Below are 14678 nucleotides of genomic sequence, written 5' to 3'. Positions count from 1 at the left end.
CATCCTGCTGGGTCCTTTTACCTCCATCCCCAACCAGGGTCTAGGGTGGGGGAGGGTGGCGTGGCAGTGTGTGTGTGTGTGTGTGTGTGTGTGTGTGTGTGTGTATGTGTGAAGTGGATGAATGGCAGGGAAGCTGGGCTCACTTTCTTTATGGATCTTTGGGTTTCAAGGCCCCTGTTGTATCTTCTCACCTGACCTGGGCTCCCGCCCTCACTGCTAATCTCCCCAACTGAGATGCTTCTGGAAGCTTTGGTGCCAGGGACACATTTTTCTAATCCACTCAGCCCAATGCTTAGCCACCCCCTTCTTAAAGAAAGGAGCTAGGCTGAGGGCTGGGTGGCATGAAAAAGGCTGTCTCTGCCCTCCAGGAGCCTACCGACCAGTAGGAAAGATAAGAAAAACAACTCCATGGAAACAGGGCACGTGGCAATTAGTTGCCACTGAACGAGGCAAGTTCAGAGGAGCAAGCGAGGGATGTGCTAAGAAGAGAAGACTTCATAGAGAAAGCAGGCTGTGAGCCAGCAGCTTGAAGGCTGATATGCCTTCCTGAGGCAGAGATGGGGAAGCCGGGATGAAAATAGTTGGAGCAAAAGGAGGAAGGCTGGATGCGTTGGGTGGCTGGACGCGCTGGGACGGGCTGGAGGGTCTGTACAAGGACCAATGGAAATGGAGATCGCAAAGGTGACGGAGGCCCTATAGGAGGGTCTCAAATGTCACAGGTAGCACTGGGGAGCCACTAGAGGTGTTGGAGATGGAGAGTGCCAAGCTACAGTGGCATCTCAGCATGATTAATCGGTTATTGGTTTAAAGGATGAGCTAGGCTATTGGGCAAGAAGTGGCAAGAAAGCCCATTTTTCAGGAGGTCTGAAAAATAACCCAGCTGAGAAGTAGAGAAGTCATTCCTATCACCACGTTGGTACTTCCCTAGAATTTTCACAGACCAGTGCCCACCTTCCAATTCATTCATTCATTCATGCATGCATGCATGCATGCATGCATTCATTCATTCAACAGGTATTTATTAAGCACTTACTGAGTACCAGGAGCCATGTTAGGCTCTTTCTCCATTGCCCCCTCTCTCTTGCTGACTTTAGAATGAGAAGACGGAGGTTAACAAACTCTCACCCACGGCACCTGGGGGACCTCAGCTCAGCCTCCTCCTCTCTACTCAAACTAATCCAGTAGCTTCCGTCTTTGGAGCAGGTATATGGGGGGAATGAGAGAACTACATGCAGCAAGGGATTGTGGGGTGGCACAGGGTAGGAAAGTTTGAGGACAGGAGGCTGAGCAGCTGGGGCAGCAGAAAGCTGTTGGTGGATGAGAAAAGCAACGTTGACCACGGAGGGGGCGGATATCTGGGGGAAGGAGGCTGGACAAGGAGGGAAAAATGGAGAAGGACGAGAAGGAGGCAAGCCTCCCGGTGAGGATGGGGGCCCAGAGTGAGGGAGGGACAAATCAGAGAGCTGGAGGAGGAAGTGGAGTCTTAGTAGCTAGAAGTGGGTGAGGGAGGCGGTGGGGGCTGGTAGGCGAGGGCAGAGGAAATGGGCCCAGGAGCTGGAGACAAAAGTCTGGGAGTCTGAGCCTCTGAGGAGCCACCTGGAAGGTGCAGGCAGCGGCAACATCAAACTTGGGATCCAGGGTTGGCTCTGGGAACGACTGCACTTGGGGGAGGGGGTGGCTCCAGGGGGAGCTGAGAGCACAAGAGGGGCCTGGACGTGCTATTACCCTGCTGGTCTTCAGCTCCTTCCAGCAGCCCTCTCCTCCCCTCTGAAGGCCACAGGCGACTCCCAAGTTCCACCCCCCAGCACAGAGCTCTAGGCCCTCTTGTGCCCACCGCTGGCCTACCTCATCTCTCCCTCCCACCCCCCACTGGTGGTGGGAAAGCGCGTTGTTCTTAGTTTGGAGGTGTGAACAGAAGGAGAGAGGGGGTCCCCTGCCAAATAGGGTCTGGGTCGTGTTAATAGTCCCTCTCTCGGCAAACACGGTCAGGGTCTCCACACACCCTTTCTGATCCAAAGGCTGGGAGAAGGGGTGTGGGCCAGCAGGTCCAGGCCAAGGGCTGAGTCTTTTTCTCGCCACCCCCCCCCAACTGCCCCCACCCCAAGATTCTCCCATCTTTTGGACTGGACCTGCTACCTAAGCATATGGAACCGATTGAAAGAATTTGTATGCTCACCTTATAATTTATGCAAATCAACTCTGTAATTAACTATAATTTGGAGGCATCCTTTGGTATTTGAGACATTTATCCATGAGGAAATGCCCTAGTGATAATGCTCCTGTATTAACATTATTTACTCCACCTGTGTGGTCTCTCCAGCTTGTTTCCCCCCCTCACTCTGATTTTCTGGGCTGGAAGGTGGGGAGGGACAGGGAAGCCCCTCCCTGGAGCCTGCCACAGTCCTGACGCCTGGATTCTCCCAGGGAGTTGTGCTGGCCCTGTCTTCCCAACTTAGTGTAGGATTGAAGGAAGGGGTGCAGTTCTGCCTCCCAAGTCCCCCATCACTCTATTCTCTCCTGCCCGATGGCTGGGTTTCTGCTGAGCTTTTTAGTGCTCTTAAAGGCCTCAGTGTTCTCATCTCTAAAATGGGGAGAGGAAGGACCTGTCAGGACCTTTACAGGATAATTACTGAAAAGCTAATGAAGGGACTGGGAATCCCCAGTCTAGAGATTTCTGGGGGTGTGGGGGGAGGGGCAGGATGAGAGTTCAGGATGAAGGCTCCTTGACTCACCCTGTGCTAGACTCAGTGGGGGAGGTGGCATGCAACCTTGGGTCACCGGGTTCTGCGCATGTGCAGAGGGGTGCACAGCAGCACCTGTGCTCAGGGCCAAGGGCGCTGGGCTATGGCTGAGCATGGGATGCGATCTCATGAAAAGTCTCCAGGCCACTCTCCAATGTGGGTCAGAATTCCTAGCTTCAGAGAACTCGGGGAAACCGGTCTTATTCTGTTTGATCTCCTTTCTCCTTCCTGGTCCTTTGTCCCCCTCTGCTCCAGGACATGCGCCTGTTAGCCAACACGCCTAAACTTACCACCACCCTAAAATTAAATTCCTGTAAATCGTTGGGGATGTGGGGCCACCACCTAAATTCACCTCCAGGCCCCGTCTCCCTTTCCAGGCCACCTTCCCAGCCTCTTCACTCTCCTGGAGTCCCAGGATTCCTGAACCGTCTATAAAAGTTCTTGGCTGGGCTCTGCCTCTAGTCTTCGGTGACCTCTTGCCCATCCCAAGCTGCCCCACCCTATCCTAAGTCGGGGAGATGGTCTTCCCACCCCATTTCACAATGAGAGATCCCAGATTCAAAAGGTGGCTTACATCAGGTCCTGAGCGTTCCAAGTTGGGAGGTATCTGAAAAGGGGGTGAAGGAAAGGAGGAGGAGGGGTGAGGCTCCAGCAGAGGCAGGGGAGACCCGCTGGAAGAGCCATCCCTGATGGGGAGCTCTGCAGGGAGGGACTGACTTGAAGCGGGGGCGAGAGGGGGGGCAGTTGCGTCTCAAGTCTTAAAAGTGGCACTTCCTTCTTTCCCACCAAATCTATGGTGAAAACCTCAGAAGGAGGGAGATGTAATGTGGAAAGTTGCAGCCATTCCAGATCTCTCCGCTGATCCTGTGAGAACCACTTTGTCCCTCTCCCACTGCCCGTCCAACTTCTGGGGAGGGAAGTCCTGCTCCCCCATCCCCCACCCCCAGCTGCCTCTTCCAGCTGAAATCCTCCTTTCCTGGCAGACCTCGGAGACTCAGATCTCACCCCCTACCACTCCCCCCCAGGAGAGCCCGGGGGGCCACTGTTTCCTGGATTATCCTAAAAGCTTCCGAGAGGGCCGAGGACTTGGCAACAGCCCTGCCAGAGACTCTCACCTCCCCCTCTGGCTCTGGCTGTCGCCTCCTTTATAAAAGCCTGGTTCTCCCATCACCCCCCCGCTTGCCCCTCACTGCCGCTGCCAGCTCTGGGCTCCATGGACTGGTAAGAGGGGCCGGGCTGTTCCCTGTCCAGTTCAGGGGACAAGAGGATCAAGTCTCCACTCCAAAAGGATCGCGGAGAAGGGTTTGGAAGGCTTGATTCTCTCTGAATCAGGAAGGAGGAGATAAGAGGGACTCTTATCTTGGGGCACTGTATATGGAGAATCAAAGAGGATTCTTTGGAGGTCTGTGGACTTGGCTGAGCTGAGATCTGGGGGCGAAGGGGGGCGGGGATTCACCAGTTAGTAGATAACCAAGGGCTTCATTCTGAGAGAAAAGACACGGGCGAATATTAATAGACATATAAGGCACACGCTTACCACATGGAAGTTCATCCGCGATAGAAGACCCACAGAGGTAGTAAGGGAGAAACCTCTGTACATGTCCTGTGGGGAACTCCCTTTATGATGGAGACAGGACAGACACCCCACACTCAAGCCCTAAAGGTACACACAGGCACGATGGGTACACCCCCCCCTCCCCCTGCCCAGCATACAGATATACTATCCTCATCTGGGTTCATCTTCTAGACTAAAAACAGATGTGGATGCCAGTGAGAGTTGGATTTGTAATAGATTTAGTGTCCCGTATAGTGCCTGGCCCTAGGTAAGCCCTCAGTAAGTGCTGAATGAATACGGATGAATGAAAGAGAACCATTTGGTCCCAGCTCTGGACTCTGCCCAGTTTCCCAGGAACATGGGAGAGCAGGGTGGGAAGAGGGAAGGATAGGAGAAACGTGTTGGTGTCCAGGATCATTAGTTAGCAGGTTTCCGAGTGCAGCCTGAAGGCGGGAGTGGAAAGTGGAGAAGAGCGAACAATCGGGAATTAGGAGATGGGGGGGGGGGGGGGGGGTTTGGTCCCTGCTCTGCTTCTGACTTTCTGTGTGACTTTGAGCTACGTGCCTCCCGTGTTCTGGGGTCCGGTTTCCCTACCAGTAAAACAAGGACTTGCATTGGACAATTGTTACGGGCAGATCAGCTTTAATACTTTCGTAGGTCAGTCTCCACAGAAGGACAACTGAGATTTAGAAAGGACCCCAGATATAACCGTGACTTGTCCCCACAATCCAAGGTGGGACCCGTTTGTCCTATTACAGTCGGGATCATGGATGGCTTTGATAGGGAGATCAGTTTAAGAATGCCACCCCCTTCACCTTCTGCATCTAGGGGAGCCGGACTCTCTGGGCCATCACTTCTGCCCTAGCGAGGCCAGATGGAGTAGCAGGCAGAACAATGGCTTTGGAGCCTGACAGATCTGGACTCAGTTTCCTTCTCTGGCTCATTTAACAGCTCTGTAATCTTGGGCAGGTCATTTCACATCTTTGATCCTCGGCTCCTCGTTTGCACGATGGGAATAATAATAATAGTGACTTTGCTGCATGCCCGTGAGAATTAGAGATATTTGTGGGAAGCACCTGGAGCATAGTATATGCTCAATAAAGACACGGCAGCTATGGTGTCCACGGGGACTAGTGAGGCTCCTCCGGGTACAAAATGATTGCTGATTGCTGACCGTAAATGAGGTGTAAGAAGAGGGGTAGCAGGACTGGACATTTGTGGCAACATCTGTCTATTTACGTCTTTGGGGGAATGACGAAGAAGGCTAGAAGTGGCCCGATTCCTGGGCAAATCTCAGTCTGTGTGGGAGACGACGTGGTAAAGCAGCATTGTTCAATGTTGAGAAGACGTAAGAGTACCGGGCAGTGGTTCTGTTAGCAGTCATATCGACATCAGACCACGGGCACCGTTTAGTAGGAAAACGTCTGGCCAGTGGGAAATGGAAAGGACTGGACCCAGAAGAATGCAAGTAGAGGGGGACCTGGAAGAAAGACAGCACCCCGAGTCAGAGGCAGACAGCTAGGCAGGGCAAGAAAGCAGGATGGCTGAATTTTTCTGAGAGGACTGGACTGGGACCCTAGGCGGCCGCCAGTCAGGGTGGGGTGAGATTAAAGGGGGCCTGGGGTGAAAGTGGGGTGGGAAGTATGCTATCCAGGGGCTGGATCCCTTTCTCTGTTGCTTTCCAGGGAATGATGGAAGGAGCCAGGAAGATAAGATAATCTGGTGCCTATAAATAAATGGGAGGGTGGACTCAGATCCCTCAGCAGAGGGTTAGCACCTTAAGAGCAGTAGCTTCAGGAATAGCCAGAAGGCCAGCGGGCTGCAGGGAGGCGGAGGCAGAGAATACCTATGGGTAAAATCAGACTTAACATAGGAGCCTGAATCACAGGTTCCCTTCTGGACGTGACTGTGAACTGGGATGCAGACCCAAATTGCAGAGATTTGCAGGCTGAGTGAAAAGAGATAAAACCATGTTGATAGAGAGTTGTTGATGTTGCAGTGGCCACAAAGACCCAGAGCAGTTCTAGAGAGTTCTACATCACAGGGGTCTGAGTGTCCAGAAGAAGGAAATTCGACTGACTGGAAAGTATGATCCCTGACATCCCGCAACACCCCGAGGCTCCCCAGGAGCTTGTCTTTTACTCTGCAGGGCAGCTGCTCTGCCTGCATTTAACAGAGGAGGAAACTGAGGCTCAGAGTGACTTAACCCACGAGCTCAGCTCAGCAAGTACAGGGCTGGGGCTACAATTTGGGTCCACCAACTCCCAGTCCAAAGATCTTGTGAATATACCTTAATCCAACGAACATTTGCTGGGAACCTACTTATTTAATAATTACAACCACATCTTCCCTTTTCTGCGACCTTACCAGGGGACCCAGGGGTTACGTGTTTTAGGTACATCAATTCCTTTAAGCCCCAGGAAAGTCTCCCAACTTGAACTCAGGTTGCCCAGATGAGAATTGAGTCTTAGAAGAGGGAGATGGACAGAACGAATCAGACCTTGACTCTGAATCTAAGAACGTGTGTGTTTGGGGAGGGGGCGGAGCACACAAAGACCTGATTTTCAAGTGGCTTGTGGATTCAGTTTAGGCCGTTTTATAGTGGCACTTCCAGCGTGTCCCCAAACGGAAATTCGAGTCTAGTAAAGCAATAGTGGCGGAATCGCGCTGCAGAGGTGAGATTGAATCAGCCTAAACTTTGGGTGCTGCTGTGGCCTAATAAGACTGTAAAGACAAAAAACGAAATTTAAAAGGCCGATGGCAAACGCGTAGGGAAAGCCAAACGGCGCAACGAAGAAAAAAAAAATACATATATATAAGGAAATTGATCAGAATTCCGGTGCAAGAAAGGAGTCGCTTCGGGAGGTCAAGGCGGCGGGTAGAGGAGGCACCAATCACACAATCGGGAAGGAAGCCATCGGACTATCCGGGCGGGCGCGCAGGCCAGCCCGGCGAGGAAGAGGGGAGGAACTCCTCTAACCACCGGGCGTTCCGTATCCCGATCAACTGGGACCTTGAGAGTTTTTCGGTGGGCCGCCGTGAACACCCTGAAATTTTGCCAGATGTTGCCCTGTGTATGTGCATTTTTTTTCCTCAAAGGAATCCCAGACCCTTCTCCAAACTTCAGAACCTTGGGTTTAGACAGTCAGGTGAGAATCGTGGCAAGGGGTCGCTCAATTCTTTCCAGAAGTGTCCCTTCCCAGGGCCATTCAGGAGCCTGCGCCAGCTTTCAGGGCTGGGTGCGCGGGGGGCAAGGGTGGCAGGGCGTATGTAGGCTGAGCAGCTCCCGGACGGAGGGGGTCGCGTACTTGAGAGATGGTCTTAGGAGGTGCTGGGGTTGCTGCCCAAGGGGAGATGGGGAGTGGGGACTGAGGGGGTTTGGGAGACGAATAGGGGAAGGCAGACCCGGGCAAGCTGGGGAGCAGGGGAGTAGGGCAGAGGAGAAGAGGAGTCCACCCCAAAAAGGCGAGTGGCCGGAGAGGGGGGGAAGCCAGAAAGGCAGGGCGAAAATGCCGGGGAGGGTGGTGGTGGTGGAGAGGAGCGGCGGAGAGAATGGTGGAGGAGGGCGACAGCCCAGAGTTCTCACGGCCTAGGCCCGAGGAGACCGGACACAGCCTTGGCGCTCAGTCCTGTTTCCTTTTCCTCTCAGTACCCGGACCGCGCTGCCGGGCCGGGCGGTGGATCGAGCGCCCTGGAGCAAGCGGCGCTTGCTCCCAAAGGAGTCTCCTTTTCACGCGGAGAACCCGCCCCCTCCTCCAGGCCCCCCGGGTCCGAGTCCTGCTTCCCCCGCCACCCGGAGCCGGCTCCGGGGCAGTTTTCCACCCGAGGGGCGTGTCTCGGAACCTGGGGCACGCTCCGCCCAGGACCCCCTCCAGAGGACTGGAGGGGCGAGGGAGGAGCGAGGGAGAGGCGGGAGGCGACCTAGTTAGCGAGCCCGCCCCCTCTCCGCCGGCCGGGCCTCGCCGGGCCTCCCGTCCGGCCGAGCCCGCAAGGGTTAAAGGGGCGGCGGCAGGTGAGGTGGGCGGGGCCGCGGACTCGGGGAAAAAGGAGCGCAGGGCAGAGGATGAAGGCAGAGAGCGCGGTTGAGTCACGGGCGGAGCTGGCCTCACTCGCTCGCTCGCTCCCTGGCTCCCGCCCGCCCTCCGCCCTCCCGCTGGCCCTCCGCCCCTCCTCCGCCTCCCGCTGCCCGCCGCCCGCCGCCGGGTCCGATCGCGGCCCCCGCTCGTCCTCGGCTCCTGCCCCTCGCCTCCGGAGAGCCCGCCGGCGCGCGGGGCCCATGAGCGCCCGTGGGTAGCGCGCCCAGCCAGCCGTGCCCGGAGCCCGAGCGCAGCCTCCAGGTAGGAGCCAGGGTCTGGGCGGCCAGGGGTGCGCGATCCCGGGCTCCTCTCGGAAAGACGCGCCGCGCACTCGCCACAGCCTCCCGTGGCCTTGGGGGAGGTGGTCCTAAAGAATCCGAGGGGCTTGGAGCCCCGGCCGAGTGAAACCTGGGGCGGAAGGGCGAGACGAGGGACCGAGGAGGCTGGAGACCGGGGAAACTGGAGCGACTGGGACAACCGGAGGACTGGAGCCTTGAGGACTGAGAGTACGGAAGTCCTGACCACCTGAGCGCCGGTGATCGGGGAGAGGGAGGGCGGCGAAGGGGGAAGAAGGGTGTCTAACCCGGCTTCCTGCGTTGGGGAGCGGGAAGCCGGGAAGTGGCGCGCCCTGCTGTCTCCCTTCCCGAAACTTTGCAGGCAGGCCATGGCATCCCAGGACTGGACTCCCTGGCCTGTGTCGGGAGAGGCCACTCTGGAGCCTGGGTTGTTAGCTTCCCCGCCCCCCCCCCCCCCCCCCCCCGGTCCCTGGGGCAGTTCCAAGACGCCAAAAGCTGTTAGGGTCCCAGGCCTCTTTGCTCCCGCCCAGCCCCTTCTGGGCTGCCCCGCCTGGGCCTGAGGCTCCATTCCTGCTGCTTCACCCTTGTTCCTTTTTGGTGGTAAGGCAGCGTGAGCCCTGAGTAGGCGCCCCAGTCCCCCTCTCCCTCCCTCTCCAAAACTACCAGGGACACCTCTTTGGTCCCAGAGGCCAAAGTGGTAGGGTCAGCTGAACCCTGCTGTGGGAAGAAGTCCCTGCCCTAAATCCACTGCACCTCCTCCCCCACCATCAGAGAAGGCCAGGCACACAAGCCCGACACCTGAGGCACCAGGGCTCCCAGGCTTTAGAGAGGTGGTGAGAGAAAAAGGACTTTCAAGTCACAGATATGTGGTTAAGAAAGAGAGAGGTGGGTATCTTTTGGTTCCCAACGGTGTAGGGAAAGGGTAACAGACCAGGAGTCCGGAGACCCGGTTCACAGCGGGTACATAAAGCATGCATTTGTTGATTGAACAAATAAATGAATGTCTGTTCAAGTCATTTCTCCAAATGCTGCCTCAGTTTCCTCTTTTTTTTTTTTTAATAAGAGGGTTGGCCTGAAGCAGTGATTCTCAGTTTGTCTGTATATTAGAAACTGTCTGCAGAAACACCTAAGAACGATCCAAGCCTAGAATGCACCCCCTTATATAATCTCTTGGGGTAATTCTTCTCAGTGTCTGTGATTCCGGCTTTCCTTGTTGCCCTCCGCTGTCCCCACTTCGACTCTGCATCCCGTAAGGGTTGCAGAGCTTGCTAGTAAGCTCTTCTCTCGTTGACACCCCTTCTCTGGGGAAGCTGTCCCCTCCCAGCTTCACATCTGGGTCTCCCCCGGATTGGAGGAGGGCACGGGTAACAGCCAGACAGCCAGCTGTGTGGCTGTGTGGGTCAGGACAGGAGAGGAAGCTTAACTTTCTCTGGTGGGGAGAAGTCCCCTGGGAATCAACACTGAACCTGCACCCCAGGGAGGTGAATTCCTGCCTGAGGGAGAGGGGTGGGGGCCAGGAATGGAAGTGGGTTTGGTGGAGCCATCTGGACAGAGAGCGGAGGGCAATGGTAGAGAACAGTGAAATGCTCTTCCTCATTGGACATGCCTCAGGGGCGGAACGAGGTCTCTTTCCCCAATATCTCAGAACCTGCTTTGAGCTTTGGAAAATCAGGTCACCTCAAGCTTTGAGTTTCAGAAACAGACCACCTCCCTCTCCTCATCTGTGTCCTGAGTTAAACTAGGGAAGCTGAGATGGGTGTAGATCCTCCATTTGGGCTGGAAGCAGGGCTGCAGAAGGTAAACGCCACACTGCCCTTTGCGCTGGTCTGGGCAGATAGGGTGGGGATGGTTTTAGCGTGGAACTGTAGGTGTATCTGACCTACCAGCCTGGGACCAGCCCAACTGTCAGGATGAGCTGGGCCCCATAGGAGGGATCAGCTAGGAGAAGGTAGACTCCCCCGCCTTGGCTGAGAACCTCATACCCTCAACCCTTCCTAGCACTCCCAAATTCTGTTAACTGGTCGTTAGTCCCCACTCGGAGGTGTGCTCCTCTTTTGCAGTGGCCAGTCCCAGTCGGGAGAGGAGCAGTTTGCGGGGAGGCCGTCTGGGTTAGGACTGAAAGTGACTTGGTTACTTTGCTCACTTCACCTCCTCTTCGCCTCCTTTAGGTCCTACCTGAGGTGCCCCTGACCATCCCTGTTCCCCACCCCACCCCGGATCCCGGCAATGCTAACCGCTGTCTGCGGCTCTCTGGGCAGCCAGCACACGGACGCGCCTCACGCCTCCCCGCCGCGCCTCGACCTGCAGCCTCTCCAAACATACCAGGGCCACACGAGCCCGGAGGCCGGGGACTACCCCTCCCCGCTGCAGCCTGGAGAGCTGCAGAGCCTCCCGCTGGGCCCTGAGGTGGACTTCTCACAGGGCTATGAGCTGCCGGGGGCCTCCTCTCGGGTAACCTGCGAGGACCTGGAAAGCGACAGTCCCTTGGCCCCGGGACCCTTTTCCAAGCTCCTGCAGCCGGACATGTCCCACCATTACGAATCGTGGTTCCGGCCAACTCACCCAGGCACTGAGGATGGCTCCTGGTGGGACCTTCATCCGGGCACCAGCTGGATGGACCTCCCCCACACTCAGGGCGCGCTCACCTCGCCTGGCCACCCCGGGGCGCTTCAGGCTGGCTTGGGGGGCTACGTCGGAGACCACCAGCTTTGCGCACCGCCTCCCCACCCGCACCCGCACCACCTCCTCCCAGCCGCCGGAGGGCAGCACCTCCTGGGGCCTCCCGACGGGGCCAAGGCCTTGGAAGCGGCCGCCCCGGAGTCCCAGGGGCTGGATTCCAGTCTGGACGGAGCAGCCCGGCCTAAAGGCTCCCGGCGGTCAGTGCCCCGCAGCTCAGGCCAGACCGTGTGCCGCTGCCCCAATTGCCTGGAGGCGGAGCGACTGGGGGCTCCGTGCGGGCCCGACGGGGGCAAGAAGAAGCATTTGCACAATTGCCACATCCCGGGCTGCGGGAAAGCCTACGCCAAGACGTCGCACCTGAAGGCGCACCTGCGCTGGCACAGCGGCGACCGTCCCTTCGTGTGCAACTGGCTCTTCTGCGGCAAGCGCTTCACGCGCTCCGACGAGCTGCAGCGCCACCTCCAGACCCACACAGGCACCAAGAAGTTCCCCTGTGCCGTCTGCAGCCGCGTCTTCATGCGCAGCGACCACCTGGCCAAACACATGAAAACCCACGAGGGCGCCAAGGAGGAGGCTGCCGGGGCGGCCGCGGGCGAGGGCAAGGCCAGCGGAGCGGTGGAGCCCGCCGGGGGCAAAGGCAAGCGGGAGGCCGAGGGCGGCGCGGCTCCCTCCAACTGAGCTCCTCTGGTACCGCCCCCCCCCCCATTGGTCTCCCCTGGGGGCATCCGAAGAGCTTTCCTCCTGGCCTGATGCCTTTGGGGGGCGACTTGAGGAAGAGGAGAAGGTGGTTATTTATTGAGGGGGAGGAAAAGTGGTGCCGGGTCGGGGAGACGGGGCGCTAGGTAGGGGTGTTTTGGTCTCGGGGCCGGACGAAAAGTGGCTAGGCTGGGGGGAGCTGCGCATGCCCCTCTGTTCCCCCCCCCCCTTCATCCCTTATTTTGCTCCTGTCTCCAGGCTCGGGGGTTGGGGTGGGGTACCCCTACCGCGGCTGGAGGGTGGAGGGGACCTGCTGGAAGAGATGGCGCGTCCCTGGAGCAGAGAGGAGTGGGGCCGCCCCGGGCGCTGAGGGTAGTTGTCTGGACACGTCCTTAGCGCCTGGGAACCGGGACATAAAAGCGCCTCCGGACCCGCCCTGCGGCCCGGGTCCCTTTCATCCCGCTTTTTAGTGCTTCTGTCCCTATGGTTTCCCGAGGGAGAGCTGAGGTGGGGTAGGGGAGGCAGGGGTCCCCCTTAGGGAGCGGTCTCTATCTGGTTGGGAGGGTTGTTGCTGTAGAAATAACTCCTTTGATGTGCCTCCCGGTTAACCCTTCCAAACCCACTCTGATGGGGCCATGAAGGAAGAGAGGAAGCGGCCAGAATCCGGGACAGCCTTGCAGCCAGAGCTGTGGGGTCGAGGGGAGAGCTAGATTGGGAAGGGGGAGGGCAAAAAAAGTCCCCTTCTAAAAGGAGAGAAAGGGATTTGGCGGGGGCAGTGGAAGGAGCTAACCCCTTCCCTCTCTAACTCGGATTCAGTCCTTAACTCATGGTTTTTATGAAAAATAAAGTTCAGTATAGTCCACATTCCCCATCTGTTACCTGATGTAGGTTTTCAAAACAGCCAGAAGCCCCCACCCTAGAATTGATGTAGGTCCCTCATCCCAGGTCACCCATCATTTGCTTCTCCCTTAGGGACGAGAGGAAGAGGGTTACTTGGTTGACCAGGGAGTAGGTGAGGTGTCCCAGCACAGGGACCTACAGTGGTCCCCACTTGGAGCGGAGGACTCTGCCTCTGCCCACCTGCTCACTAAGCCCCAGGTCTTTCTTTGCTCTGCCCTTTCCTTTCTCTGCTGCCTGCAAGACTGGCCCCTCCTATAGAGTGTGTGTTAGAAGGCTCCTTTCTCCCCATTTTGACTCTGGGCAGGGGGACTCCCTTTGCATATGAAGGAGGTGTTCTCCTAGTGGAAGGGGTCGGTCTTCTGAGGTGATATCCAGGAAGCTGTTCCTGTCCCCTTCTTTAGATGCTAGAAATACATCCTGATTGTGATCCTGGAGTGGGGACTGGGGAGGGGAAAGCCTAGCAGGGGCAGAGCCAGAGTCAGGCAAAGGGAAGGAAGCTGATGGGGGAAGGATCTGGAACTAGCGGGCTTTCCCAGGCTAGAGGTAGAGGCCGTAACATTCCCCCTGACCTCCCCTTCCCCCTTGCCCCTCTTTCTCTACCCAGACCCCTATGCGAGGATTAGTTGTGTATTGATTTTTAAGTTATAAGCAAAAGGTATTTTATTTAATATTAGGGCATGTGTGTGTGCATGTTGTTTGTACGTGTGTGTGTGTTTCTCTACTGAGCCTGGGGTCTCCAGCTAGAGAGACCCCACCTTGTTCACCCCGTCCAAGGTCCTAGGACATAGGCCCACAGCGTCTCTTCCTCCCTTAGGGATGCTGGAGCCCAGTCCCCAGGACTGGGAGCTAAATGGGAAGTGGGTCTGGGGTCTGGGTAGGAATATGTGTTTGTGTAAAAAAGGGAGCCCTTCTTAAAAGGGACAGGGTGACTCTCCCTGAGAGGCTCATGGGCCTGGGGTAGTTTAAGAAGTAATGTTCTTTCTTTTTGCTCCCTCTTTTCCCTACCTCTTGCTACCCCAACCAGAGGTCCCTTTCCTTGCTGAGAGGGTTGGGGGCAGGAGAGATCTGGGAGCGCCTGCAGGCTGCCTGGGCAGGTGGAGAGAGGGGGAGAGAGGGAGGGCACTGTGGGTGTGGGATGCCTTTCTCCTCCACCCATCGAAACCAGCCACCCCCCTCCTGGTGCCACCAGGACAGTCTTCCCCAGTGACCATCCTATGGGGAACTCCTGAATGGCTGTTCGAGGTTGTAGGGGGACACCGATGTTCCCCCTACGGAGGCCTTGAGCTCCAAGGGTGCCGGTGCGGGCTTCGGATAGGTTTTCTTCTGCTCCCCTCCTTCATAGATCTAGGTTGCTTGGCTGTCTGCCCCCTTCTAGGCAGCCCCCTAGAGGAGAAATGTAGGATTTTTTTTTCTTTTAACTGCTGTGAACCCACTTTGGGGGCGGGGGGAGGAGGAGGAAGAAACAGCCTGTGTTTTTTATGCCATAATAAAGTCATCAACCACATCATTGCTTCATGTGTCTTCCAGCTCTGGTTTCCTTTTTGACTCAGTGTCCCTTAGCAGTGAGGACGAGGCCGGCTGCTGGGCGGGGTGGACACTTCCCTTTGATCCCGCAGCCCTGCGCAGCCTCACCTCCCTTTGTTTGGGGCAGAGCTGAGCCGATTGAAGAAGGGTCAGATCCTTCCCTGGAGGTGGCTAATGCCGAAGGAAGGAGGAGCTCCCTCAGGGTTGATAG

The 14678-nt window shown here is 56.9% G+C and overlaps 1 protein-coding gene across 1 annotated transcript; it reads left to right on the top strand.

Annotated features, from left to right (window-relative positions):
* Positions 1-8206: 8206 nt before the first annotated feature.
* On the top strand, positions 8207-14447 carry SP6 (Sp6 transcription factor). The gene is made up of 2 exons (XM_053892854.1): positions 8207-8633; positions 10837-14447. The coding sequence occupies exon 2, from the start codon at positions 10895-10897 to the stop codon at positions 12023-12025; it is 1131 nt and encodes a 376-aa protein (XP_053748829.1). The 5' UTR covers positions 8207-8633; positions 10837-10894; the 3' UTR covers positions 12026-14447.
* Positions 14448-14678: the final 231 nt, after the last annotated feature.

The sequence above is a fragment of the Panthera pardus genome, unplaced genomic scaffold (assembly GCF_024362965.1).
Source record: "Panthera pardus isolate Hobbes unplaced genomic scaffold, ASM2436296v1 HiC_scaffold_3, whole genome shotgun sequence".
In the NCBI taxonomy this organism is placed as follows: domain Eukaryota; kingdom Metazoa; phylum Chordata; class Mammalia; order Carnivora; family Felidae; genus Panthera; species Panthera pardus.
This window is presented reverse-complemented; position numbering and strand designations above follow the sequence as displayed.